The 12669-nt window shown below is 37.0% G+C and overlaps 1 protein-coding gene across 5 annotated transcripts in view; it reads left to right on the top strand.

Annotated features, from left to right (window-relative positions):
• slc4a11 (solute carrier family 4 member 11) overlaps positions 1 to 12669 on the top strand; it is a 154065-nt gene that overhangs the window by 87061 nt on the left and 54335 nt on the right. For all 5 annotated transcript variants that reach the window (XM_088087810.1, XM_042500470.2, XM_088087812.1 and 2 more), the window contains 2 exons: positions 347 to 390; positions 9955 to 10183. In XM_088087810.1, the coding sequence (XP_087943936.1) occupies positions 347 to 390; positions 9955 to 10183 (273 nt within the window). The remainder of the gene's footprint in view (positions 1 to 346; positions 391 to 9954; positions 10184 to 12669) is intronic.

The following is a 12669-nucleotide window of genomic DNA, read 5'->3' as shown; positions in this document are numbered from 1 at the left end:
GGTCAGATTGTGATTATTAAAACAGATGACGTGAACAAGGTGTGACAGTTTGCACTCAACTTTTTGATCAACTTTATACTCACATTTTGTACAAAAGCTTCAGTTTGCTTGAACTGAACAAAGTTGGATCGTGTCTTGCCATTTAAGCAGCTGTCACCTGTTGGTTATTGATGAGCGTGGCTAGATGCCTTAAATGTTAGCTAAAAAGCTGTATTGGAGATATATCATTAAAACACATACAGGTGTGTCTGTCAGTGTACGGTGAATTATTTCCTTTGCATATATAGAGTGTATTATTATGTTTTATTGGCACACTTTGTGTAATTGTACCTTTATTTCTCCTCAGATGCTGACGACTCCGGTTGTGTGTTGTTGAACACGTCAAGAAAGGTAAGCATAAATATTCACTGAATTTAACGTAATTACTGAAAAGAAAAAGTGTTTTTCTTTCTTTGCTGATAATGAGAGAAGCCATCTGTCACTACAGTTCAGCTCAGTTCAGAAATGCGATATCAGATGCTTGATTTAAACTCTACGTCTCAAACAGGACCGATCATAGAAACAAATGCTCGTTATTAAATCACAAGAACAAAACAAACGTTTGTTCTAATCTATCAATCAATCAAACTTTATCTGTACAGCACTTTTCATACAAAAATAATGTCGCACAAAGTGCTTTACATACAATCAGATAAATAAAAAAGAATAAATGACCCAACCCCCAACCACACAATCCACGCTGAGGGTTAGAAAAGGTGTCATAAAGAAGGACCCATTAAAAAACAAGTACTGACAAACTGACGTTATCTTAAATTCCTAATGAGGAAACACTGGAGGTAAGGTTAAAATAAAATAATAAAAGATAATTCATTAAAACATGCTAAAATAAGATAATAACACACTAAAAGATAAATCAGTAAATATGATAAAATTAGATAGTAACACTCGAAACAAAAATTACTGAAACTAAAATAGAATAAGATAATATATTAACAAATAAAACTGACTAAGAGGATGAAATAAAATGCAGTAAAATTCACTTCAGCTGCTCTGTGGGGTTTTTCCTGATCAGATTCAGCCCCAATGAGGGGATAATGACGACTGCCTTGTTTCCCAGAGTAGATCAGAGAGGAAGTTTGACCCCCCGCACATTAAATGCATGCTGCTTTCTTAATCTGTTTAGTTTGTTACCTTTGATGGACGTAGAAGTGATTAATTGGGAGCAATGAATGAAAACAAGAAAGAAAAACCGTCTTTTCTGGTCTTCGGTCGTAGTCAGTAACTTTATGCTGAGCTTCATTACATCTCAGGCTGTTTTTAATCAAGATTTTTTCGGTTGAGTCATGAGTATGAGCCGATATCGAGTCCCAGGCCACTACTGCTCCTTCCCCTCATACTGGAATAGCCCGCAGCTCCGTGGTGCACAGCTGAAGCACACTGAGGTTTGTAAAACCAATCCAGTTTGTGCAAGATCCGCCTGACGACTGAGAAGCTCAGCTGTCAGTGTGAATGTCTTCTGTGAAAGTGCCGTCTGCTGCCGTTTATCTTTTCATGCCACTGCACTGTTTGCTCGCTCACATTGTTCCACGTTAGCAGTCGGTTCTGGTGGTTTATCAGAGGCGGCCTGATGACGATGGTACCCACACAGCAGCATATACGTAGGCTTCAGGGGGATGCATGGGACATGTCCGCCATTCTCAGTCTTAGAACACATGTTTGTCGTCATCGGTAAAAAAGAATGAAGAACCGCCACTCATAGACGCAATGCGACACCTCCCGTAAAGTATTACACGCTAAAAGTAATGATAAAACAGAAATGAGAAGAACCGGCTGCAGGATGAGTTCTGGTTGCCATAAACATAAAAACTGCTCGCAAATTAGCGATAATGTAAAACAAAATCCCAAAATATGGTAAGTAATGTGCCGTGGAATTTTTTCTGTACTTTACGAATTATGGACATGGCCGATTTACAGACATCTTGCGCAGTTTTTTCAAACTGGTGCCCAGGTTCAAGGTTCAAGGTCCCATTTTGCTGTTTTTCTGTACATGAAAATAGCTTGTGACTCCAGCAGCGTACAATAAAGTGACAGTATTACAAAAAGCTTAAATATCTAAAACTGGATAACTTATTAAATGAATAAATAAACAACAATAAACTGAGATTTATATAACTTTAAGAAGACCTATATTAATATATAATCCAAATCTCGTGCAAATAGGGCTTTAGTCGTAATGTATGAACACAATGTCTGCAAAATGTCATAATGGTAACATCCACACCATGAACCATATTGTTCATACACACCATATTGTGTGTATGTGTACTGAATGTATTGCACACACTCTACTATAATGTACATTATTTGGGGAACTGGCTGATGGGAGATCAGCGAGGTTTGGGGGAGCTTTTTGTGTAAGTTTGTGTGAGTGTATTGTTACGTGTTTTTATGTATTGTATTGGCATTTGTATTTTCTGTTGTTTTGTGATAAATTTCGAAGTATTGGCGTCCGGTGCCAGCTGGGTAGACTTGGAGAAGCGTATTTAAGTTGCAGTTTATCAGAGGTGGTGATTGTTATATTTGTGAGCACAATAAGCTACACAGTTCTTAGATTTTGTCTACACCCGATATGTTTTCAGTTAGTTTTGGTTTTGCACCTCGATAAAGAGTAGCGCACACTTCCCCAAATCCTGTCCCAACCAGAGCGAGTCCCAAACAGCGTCTGTCCGTGAGACGACCTCAATAAGATACTAACATACCAGAAAAACTCATTCTCAAAATATTATGACTTTATTTTAAACTTCAGATATGTTTTGAATGTGCAGAAAGTTTTGAACATCAGCAGAAGTCTTTCTGATGAGCTATAAAAGTCCAGGAGTTATAAATTAATTGTTGTATGGTTGATGTGAAAAGTTGCCACATGCACATTTAAATCAGTAACTTCCCCAAACAAAGGAGGCGGGAAGAATGAATCATGCCTATATGAGGGTTGACTCAGCAGTCATAACATTAAATGAGGAAAACTGATTTATAGGAGAATAAATATTTGAAAGCAATACAGAATGCCTGAGAGGATTACTGCATTCATATATTCCATTATATTTTTATAGTTTGAATTGTCACCTGCTCCCCGAATTCTGTTTTCCTTCACATAAAAAAAGACACCTCCAAAATAAATTGGTGCATAAATAAATCCAAATGCAGCTGTTCTGCAGCTGTAGAGTTTTGGGTCTTAACTAAACATCTGTGATGATATTTCATTTTTGATGGTCCTGTAGTCTGAGTGAGGTCCGATGTGTTTACCATTTGTTAACTTGATTGTATTTCTGGGCTTAAAGTGATAGTTCACCCAAAAAATCTCTCTCAGCTAAATAGAAATCAAATACAGGTCGAGACGGACGCTGATATGGCCCTCCATCCACCCAATTTAATATGCAACTCCATTTCATACAATATATGTAGTAGGGGGTCACTGCTCCGTCTCTGGAAGGATAATTCATTCAAAAATGCAAATTCAGTCATTATCTACTCGCCCTCATGCCAGTGGAAAGTTGGGTGAAGTTTTATAGTCCACAAAACTCTGCCAGAGTTTCACAGCAAAAAGGTGTTGCAATCATCTCCCAAACAACTGAAGCAAATGGTTACCAGGATTCAAATGTTTAAAAAAATTACATATTAAAACCACAAAATGTCTCCATACTGCTCGTCTGGAGAAATCGAAGTGTCCTGAAGCCCCAACGTGCCAAGTTGTTTTGAAAAATGTCATTGGCATAGCCATAGCCATTTAGCCTGCAGCTCCTGGCCTGGGAGCCACATTCACGTATGTGCGCTTTCTTGAGACCAACGAGAGCTCGAAGTATCTGCACACCAGTGTTTACATGCTACCTGGAAGCCTCACACACACACAGGGAGAGACTTCTTAAATTAGCTGCAAGCAACAAGTTCCTTTGTCAGATTTAAAACTACTTAAGATGAAACAAAACTCTTCAAACTTTGCAGAGAAAAGTGTCAGCGGCAACAGCCAATCAGCTTATAGCTAAGTCAGCTGGGCAAGTAAGTTACAGTCAGCTGGTCCAATTGGTAGCATTTTTAAAGCACAGCGTTATCAGGAGCTGCTCTCCTGGTGAAATATTGATTCAGTAATTAGTCATTTTTCAGCTGATCAGAAGTGACACAAATTCCTCTAAACAACAGATCAACTCTGAGAATAGACGAGAGGAACTGACAAAAGAGGAGAGATCTTCAGTGACCGTTTCATGACATAAGTTTGGATTAGCCCCCTGGGTTGTCCAACCAAGCACAGATGGACGGATCCAAAAATGACTTTTTGATTAGATTGAATTTTATTTTAAAAAATCAGAAAGAAAACTCCAAGGCACTCTCTGTTAAAATGCCTCTTTTGGCTAGTAAGCCAAAAACGTAGGAGTGTTTTTTAAGGTCCATCACGACCATGCTGAAGAAATAAAGGCATTTTAACATTTCAAAAGAGAGTGCCTTGGAGTTTTCTTTCTGATTTTTCAAATCCTAGTATATCCCCACCCAAAGAGCACCTCGAACTGACTGTTTCTTGAGTCCAGGAAGAGCTCCTTTTCTTGCATTTGTGATTAATTGTCATGTTTTCACTGTTTCATCACTGCTAGAAATTGAAGTATCTTTTTATTTTATTTTATTTTATTCTTTTATTACTATCCTCATTCATGTTTTTAACAATATATTGACGACAACACGCGCTGTCGTCCACTCGCATTGGTGTAAACTGGCAAAGGTTCAGAAAGTTACAGACCGGCACATTGGAGGTAGCTGTAAGTCTCATCTCGTCTCTGCTGCTCGTCTTTTTTGATTTGAGTGAAAATCTGCAAAATGAACACAGGTCCCTCCATGACTGAAGACTTAAAGGGACAGTTCACCCAAAAATGAAAATTCAGTCATAATCTACTCACCCTCATGCTGATGGACAGCCAGGTGAAGTTTTATAGTCCTCTGCCGGAGGTTCACGGGGTAAAAGGTGCTGCACTCAACTCCCAAAGATGTTCAGCTAAAAATAGACAGACTAGTCGCAGGAATCATATTAAATTGACTTTATTTTTGCAGCATATTTTGTGAAAAAGAAAATCATACAATGAACTACAGACAAACTGTATGAAGTGAAAAGAAGCAAGTGATCCAAAACAACTAAGATAATATTTAAATGTATCACTTAAAGTCAATTCTCAGCTATTAAGGAAGGACTTTAAACTTTCTGCAGATTCTCTCGCTCACAGTTGCTGAGCGCCTCTGAAGAGCTTCAGTTGTGCACTGAGACCAAACTGTCAGAGAAACAGAGCAGATTCGCATATTAACACATCAGACACTCGAGCAATACTTTAAATCACTAAGTTGAGTGATTGAAAAACCAATAGCAGCATTTTAAATTCTGCTCTCAGCGACAGGACTAAAACAGGTGTAATGTGTCCTCTGCCTCCGGACGTGGTCAGCTTAGCCTCTGCTCTGCTGCAATTTAGACCATCTGAATTTCCAGACAAGAGCGAATTACAGTAATGAGGCCTGCTGGTGATGAAGGCGAGTCTGCCCCGGAGAGAGAAAGGCTAATACCGCGGAAATATTCCAGAGATGATAAAAGACCATTTTGGTGGATTGTCTAATGTTCGGTTTAAAATTCAAATTTGAATGGACCAAGATGATCACTCTTTCAAGCTTTTGCACTCACTCTTTCAAGCTTTTGCAGGAATACTTGTCTCATATTTCTGGTCAAAAGATTCACCAAAATAGGCCGATTAGAGACAAAAAATACTGCAAAAAAACACTAAAACTGCACCAATGCATCCCCAGAAAAGTGACTATTATGGACAGTCTCAGTGAAACCACTAATATTTAGGATCCCTTGTCTGTGTCCTGTTGTCCCTCGCATACTCTTGCTCTCTTGCAGCTGTTTAGCTTTCCGTGTTTGTCTCGCTGCTTGTGTATGCCGCTGCTGTCCTGTTGTTGTGTTGCCTGATGCTGCTGTCTGCGAGCTACCTGCCTGACGCTCGTGTGCTAGTCTGCATGTCATTTATGTAATGCTCGTTGTGTCACGCGTAACTTGTTGTGATTGAATGCGAGCCGTGTTGCTGCTGTCTTTTAACTTTTGACATTTAATTTCTTATTTTTATTTTTTTAGCTCCTGCTGTAACCCCCTTTTTCCTCAAGAGGCTTTCCCTTTTGCCAGGCCGCCATTGTAAATAAGAACTTGTTTTTAAGTGCTTGCCTGGTTAAATAAATAAAATAACAAAAATCAGCTAACAATGGGACTAATATTCAGGGGTCATGCAGCTGCATATTATCTGCATAGCTTTGTGCATGAATCCTGAACCAGATTAGTCGATGGGCTATTTTTTAATCAGTATTACACGAGAGGGTGTGCTTTAATGTCATTTGAACACAACAGTGATACAGTTTGGACCACAGGCATCACTGAAGCACTCAAATGACGTTAAAGCACACCATCGCATCTAATATTGTGACTATACAACTATTACCTACAAAATAAAAATGTATAATCAAAATGTATTCATGTTCTGGGGTAATTAGCTCTCAAGGATGAAATGTTTTTTCAGATATGATCCCTGTTTCAATGAAAATATTATTTTCATAATTATCATTATCATTGTCATTATTATTATTATTATTATTATGATAGTTTTTAAAATTATTTGCTTGTTTTTTACCTTTATTTAACCAGGGATAGTCCCATTGAGATTCAGAGTCCTGGCCAAGACAGCAGCACACAGAATTTCACATAAAAGAACAAGTGGAGTAAAAACTCAACAGTAACAATAATAAACAAAAATGATAATAATAATAATCATAATAACCTTTTTTTAATTAGCACTTTTCAAGCTTAAGCACAACGTGCTTCCCAGATAAAAAGGTTTACAGAATAAAATAAGATGTCATAAACTCAATAACTCCTCACAATACACAGAATTACTGTAAAACAATGAGTTACGTCAGTCGAATCATATATGAAATGAAACCTCGTTAGTACTCAGCAAGTAGGTTGAACCTTAGTAACGACCTAGCAACGGACAGATGGACGTCTGTCTTCCTCTGAAGCAGCACCCAGAGGGCGTTAGTTTAAGCTGGTGACCGTGGCTGTGAAGAGGCAGACGTCGTCGGTACGATGCTGTCAGGGATTTCAGTTTGTCGTGTCTTGTTGCTGCCAGCAGCTTGCTTTGCTTCTTTTCACTAATCTCCCCGTTCTGTATTACACTTGTGTTTGTTTGCTCTCTCCTTCTGTTTTTTTTTATCAATTTCACACGGCCACATCATTTCCCCGCCAAGAATTTTGCTGTTGGATCTATTTGTTTGCGGTTGTCTATATTTAGAGTTAATTTTGATGTGGTCATGTTTATGCTATGGCTGTGAACTTTTCACTTTATTTATTTATTTAAAGACTGTTCTCGTGCTCTATTCAGCTCATTCACTATGGACTGCAACATCACAGATTTTGTACAAACAATCAGACTGCAATTAAATCTTAAAATCATGCCAAATTAACCCTTAATATCCGCTTTAATATTATACGCACTCATTTTGTTTTGCACCCAACATGTTCTTCGAAAAACTTGGCTATAAAAAATATTATACATTAATGTTACTTTCTACATTATTTTTTTAGCCATCAGTCCTAATCATAAATATAAAATTTTCTGAATTTTAACCCTTTAAATTTTGTCATGATGCCACTATGATTTTAGATTAAAAAAAAAACCCAATTTATTTATTTTTTATCGCAGCAGGAGATATGTCATTGATTAGCAGCAACATTGATTGTGACAGTGCACCTAGTGAAATTGCATGTATTTTCTCCATATGCCAAATATAGTAATGACATTATCAGGTGGAAAACAGTAAAAATTACAATTTTTAAGGCAAAACCCCTGAATGACACCCAGAAATAATATCATGTTTTTATGCTTTCATAGCTGTGGGATCAAAAACTGCAGTTTGAATGAGTTTTAATGGAGCATTTTTTGCAAATGTTAACAGTCTGAATGTAACATTTTTGTTAACAAAGTGTATTTTAGACTTATTGAAATGGAAATTCACAGATTAAACAAAAATACACAATCTTGCCAAAATGCATGAACAGCCAAAATGAACAAAAAAAGAATAATGACTAAACCATCCCTGAGGGTTAATTACCGTTTATATCTTTTCAGTCACTTGACCCGAAACATAAGAGAGCCCAAAACCTGACAGACATAGCGCACAAACAAATCACATTTATTAATAGAGCTCTGTACACAAATCGCTCCACAGACTGGAGACACGGGCTCCGCTCGGTGCTTGTTTTACTGTAAAAAGAACAGCAGGGAATCCACTCATCTTCAGAGTGTCTGTCAATCACACGATCAATGAAATCGAGGACTGGTGGGTGTCTGGGCTCTTAATCGAGCTGTCTTCTCTCCGTCCATTCATCTGTCTCTCAGGTGATTCTCAGACACCATTGGGTGGATTTTGATGAACTTTTGAGGGGTGAAGCATCTGTTTTGTGAGCAGCTTTTTGGAAAAAGACAGGATTTAAGTCCGAAGGGTTAGTGTGGGTGAAAGTTTAAAGCTTTAGGGCACTTTCACCCTCATGGTGAAGGCCCAGTCTGTGAGGTTGGTAATATTAAAGTTTTGTAATAGCCTTTGACTTCTTCCTCATAGAGGTTTTCATATTAGAATCTAGTTTTATATTCATGTTTTATATTCGTAGTTATATAACCCTTTGAAACCTGGATCCACATCACTTTTCTTGTGCTGCATTGCTTTGACATTTGCCTTAAACAAGAATTAAGTACTTTTAACCCCGAGCACATTGGTTTCATGTCTTTCACAAACATGGGGGAAAATGGCAAAGAGCAACTCTGCTGAAAAATGTCCCACAAATTGCAAGAAATTAGTAGATTTGGAAAAAAAAAATTTTTTAAAGAGCTAGTAAAAACTAAATGTATATATATCATACTAATGTATTTATTCATTTATTTATATTTTTAAAATTATTATTATTTTTCAAGTAGTTTGGGAGTTTATTTCCTTGTTTTTGATTGTCATGTTTTTCAAACTTCTGCATTTTTTAATTTAATTTTATTTACTTATTGCTAATCTTTCAGTAATCTACATTGAAATTCAGCTTGAAACCGATTTCTTTGAAAAACATGGGAAGAAGGCAATGAGCAACTTAAGAGAAAATGACCCATCAATTATCAAGAAAAAAAAGTACAAGAAAAACTGAAATTATAAAAACATAAAACCAAAAACAAACAAATAGCGAAATGACATAAAAAATGCTTAAAAATTATAATTTTTCTGTAAAGTTATTTTTAATTATTCCTCTCATTTCCTGCTATTTTGGGGAGTTTTCTTTCCAGTTTGCTCATTGCCTTTTATCCCACATTTTTGAAAGAAATTAAACCAACTTCCTCAGGGATCAGAGATTTAAATACTTGTGAAAGGTGTTGAAATGCAGCACAAGGAAAGTGATGTTAATGCAGGCTTCAAAGGGTTAAAATAATTTCATATCAATGTCTTTATTGGGGTTTTCTTTTATAACAGATATTACATATGAATAAAATAGTCTTGGCAGCAAATATGGTATACCATAAAATAAAAACAAAACAAAACCAAAAGACAAAAAAATCAATCAATCAAAAATCAAAAAAAACAATAAATAAATAAAATAAAAATAACAAAAAATTACAATTAATAACAGAAATCTCAAATATTTTCAAAAACGGCCAGCTTTCCATTTGTATCATATGTTAGTTCTCACCAGCAACACATGTTGATAAATCCTGGGTTGCACAACTTTGTCCACCAAGGCTTCCTTAGTCTTGTTATGTGAATGGGTCGTAATTATTTGGCATAATCAGCACAGAAATCTCAAACATAAATATTTCAGACTTTGAACAAACTCAATCTCCTCCGCAGTATGTGAAGCTGATGGACTTTGAGGAGGAGGTTCGGGCTCACCGGGACCTGGATGGCTTCCTGGCACGGGCCAGTATCCTGCTGGATGAGACGGCTGCCTCGCTGGACGACGTCCTGAAGAGAATGCTGCACCACGTGGGCCAGGACAGCCACGCATCCGAGCCCAGCTGCAACTTCGAGGAGGTGATGAGCATGCTTTTCACCGACGCAGGAGCTCAGGAGGTCAACGGTAAGCAGCCAACTCGTCGACGTGCATGCTTAAAAAAATACATAAAATACAGTCACAGAGACACAAAACACAATAAGACAGAGAGATTTCACCATCTGAGTCTGCACAACATCAAACCAAGACCCCGAAACATCTGACACCTGACCTGAAAACATCTGACGGCTGCACATGTCAACACCTACCTGAAAAATAGCCTCACCTCAGGCTCAGCGAGCAGAATTGTCAGATAGACTTGAGAATGGTTCAAGAAGCTTTTAAGACCCAAAGGAGAGTTTGTGATGTTTGAGACGAGGCTGTCCATTTCGCCCCGCGGCTTTTTCGAGTGGACACAAATAGAGCTCGATGTGCTGAATCCGGTTGGCAACAATTTACATGTGCAGACATCAAACGTTTCCTGGGAAAACTGTCAAGTGGTTATCTTCACCGTTAACGCATAAAAATACACACGTCTTTATATCAGCTCGAGACGCGAGCAGCGATACAAATTAGATTAAAGAAATTTGCTTCTTCCAATAATGTTTAGTATTTTTTAGATGATTGAAAATGTTTTTTTGAGATGTTTTTTTCTCCATTGCAAAAGCAGATTGCCAATTTTCTTAACATATTAAATTAATTTAAAAATTGTAATTTTTTTTTTTTATTTCAGAGGGAGGAAATGCATAATCAATTCATTCTATGCCAAATGCCAAAATTATATTAATTAATTTAACTAAAACTGTTTTTCTTGCACATTTTATACATATTAATCTTCCTGTTTTGACCTGAAAGCTGAGATTTATTGTCCCAAAAAGTGTAAACGCTTAACTCTTTAAAAACCTACCTCCCCTTTTTTTTCCTAATGTACATATATTTTTCTTATTAACACATACACATGAAAACATACACACAAACATACATATCGTACCCATATCTACATACATCTACATACTGTACATGTTGAGTATATATTACTAAAAACCTCTTTAGCGAGATGACAAGAGAAGAAATAAGATATTAATTCATGGATAAGACTTTATGGATAAGATAATCTTACTTTTTAAAAGTAATCCAAGTTTTTAAAAGTTTCAGAAGCTCCTCATTATTTTTATTTAAACTTTTTATATTTACTTTTAATAATAAGCTTCTCTCAAAGATATTAATCCACAAGAGCTAAAATATAGGTTCTTAATGACGGCTATTTGGAGAATTTGCTGTATTAATTTTGCAAAGTACTACAATGATGTTCAATAACATACTTCCTCCATCCTCTTGAAAAACCCATGAAGGGAAAGGAGTTCTTTGTTTGCATGATTCTGTTTATATGGATCTAAAATATGTACCAGTTAATATGACTCCAGTTATTATTGGAGCATTCATTCTTTTTTCTGCAGAAAGATAAAACGACTGTTTTCCGTCTCCTCCTCATGATCTTACGTTACCTCACTTTACCTGAGCTGCAAATGTATGTTGCTGTAATTACGCAGGAATTTCCCTGTAATGGCCGCAGAGGATCATTGTTTGCAGTACACATCGACCTAAAATAGTAATTTAAAAAAAACATAATAGCTATCTCATTCCTTCTTTTTGTAGCAGAAAGCTAAAACTTCTCCAGTTTCGTCACGTCGTATGCTTGTAATGACATCATTGCGCTACCTTACGTGTGCTGCGGAGAACATGCAGTGGCGCCAAAGGTATAAATGATAATCCATCACAATTCCTTTGCACTCTTCTCATAAAAATAAGCAAATCTCTGAAACTAAACATGCACATACTTCAAAGAACTTTTAGAGAGTTCAGAAATATTTAGCGTGTGTTTCTACCTTTAAAAATCTTTTGGATCAATATGTGTTGATCTGATGCAAAATGTCTGATTTTTGTATTCTTTTTTAATTAGACAGTTACAATAATTTAATCAATTATTATGGTTGATTGTCCTACACAACCTCTTATCTTAGGTTGTATGGATTTTACGAGATATAAAGCATTTTGAGACTCTCCAAGAAATCATAAGAAGCAAAAATACCAATGTGGATCATTCTGCTGAGGAGTTGAAAGGGTTAAACTTTTCTGCACATCTAATTCTCTGCTAATGCATATAATTCGTTTCTAAAGTGCAGCAGAGTTCCTGCAGGTTTGGTGCCCATTTGTCGGCTTACAGATCCCTGTCACATTAGCTCAGTCCCCTCAGCACAGGTCCTTTTGGCTGAGTAGCAAAGCCGCTTGGTTAAGGCGAATCTCCTCAGCCCATTAGAGCAGGAGAAATCCGCCCTCTTACATAACAGTGTGGAGCCATTGTCGAAGCCTCGCTCTCTGCCTGAGCTGTACCGAAAACTGTAGTCACAAAAGTAATTATTTATCAAATCAAAATTTGCTCTCTTTTTCGTTAATTTTTTCATTAATTTTGCCTGGCTGTTGCAGATTTAAAGATGTTTTGCAGATACATGGAAAAACACAAGTGGAGTTTTCTTGCCGCTGTAAGAGCGTGCGGAGGTAATGGCAGTGTCAGG

The sequence above is a fragment of the Plectropomus leopardus genome, chromosome 14, assembly GCF_026936395.1.
Source record: "Plectropomus leopardus strain MGB_pleo_1.0 chromosome 14, ASM2693639v1, whole genome shotgun sequence".
NCBI classification, from domain to species: domain Eukaryota; kingdom Metazoa; phylum Chordata; class Actinopteri; order Perciformes; family Serranidae; genus Plectropomus; species Plectropomus leopardus.
The sequence above is the reverse complement of the archived record's forward strand: the minus strand, read 5'-3'. Positions and strand labels throughout refer to the sequence as shown.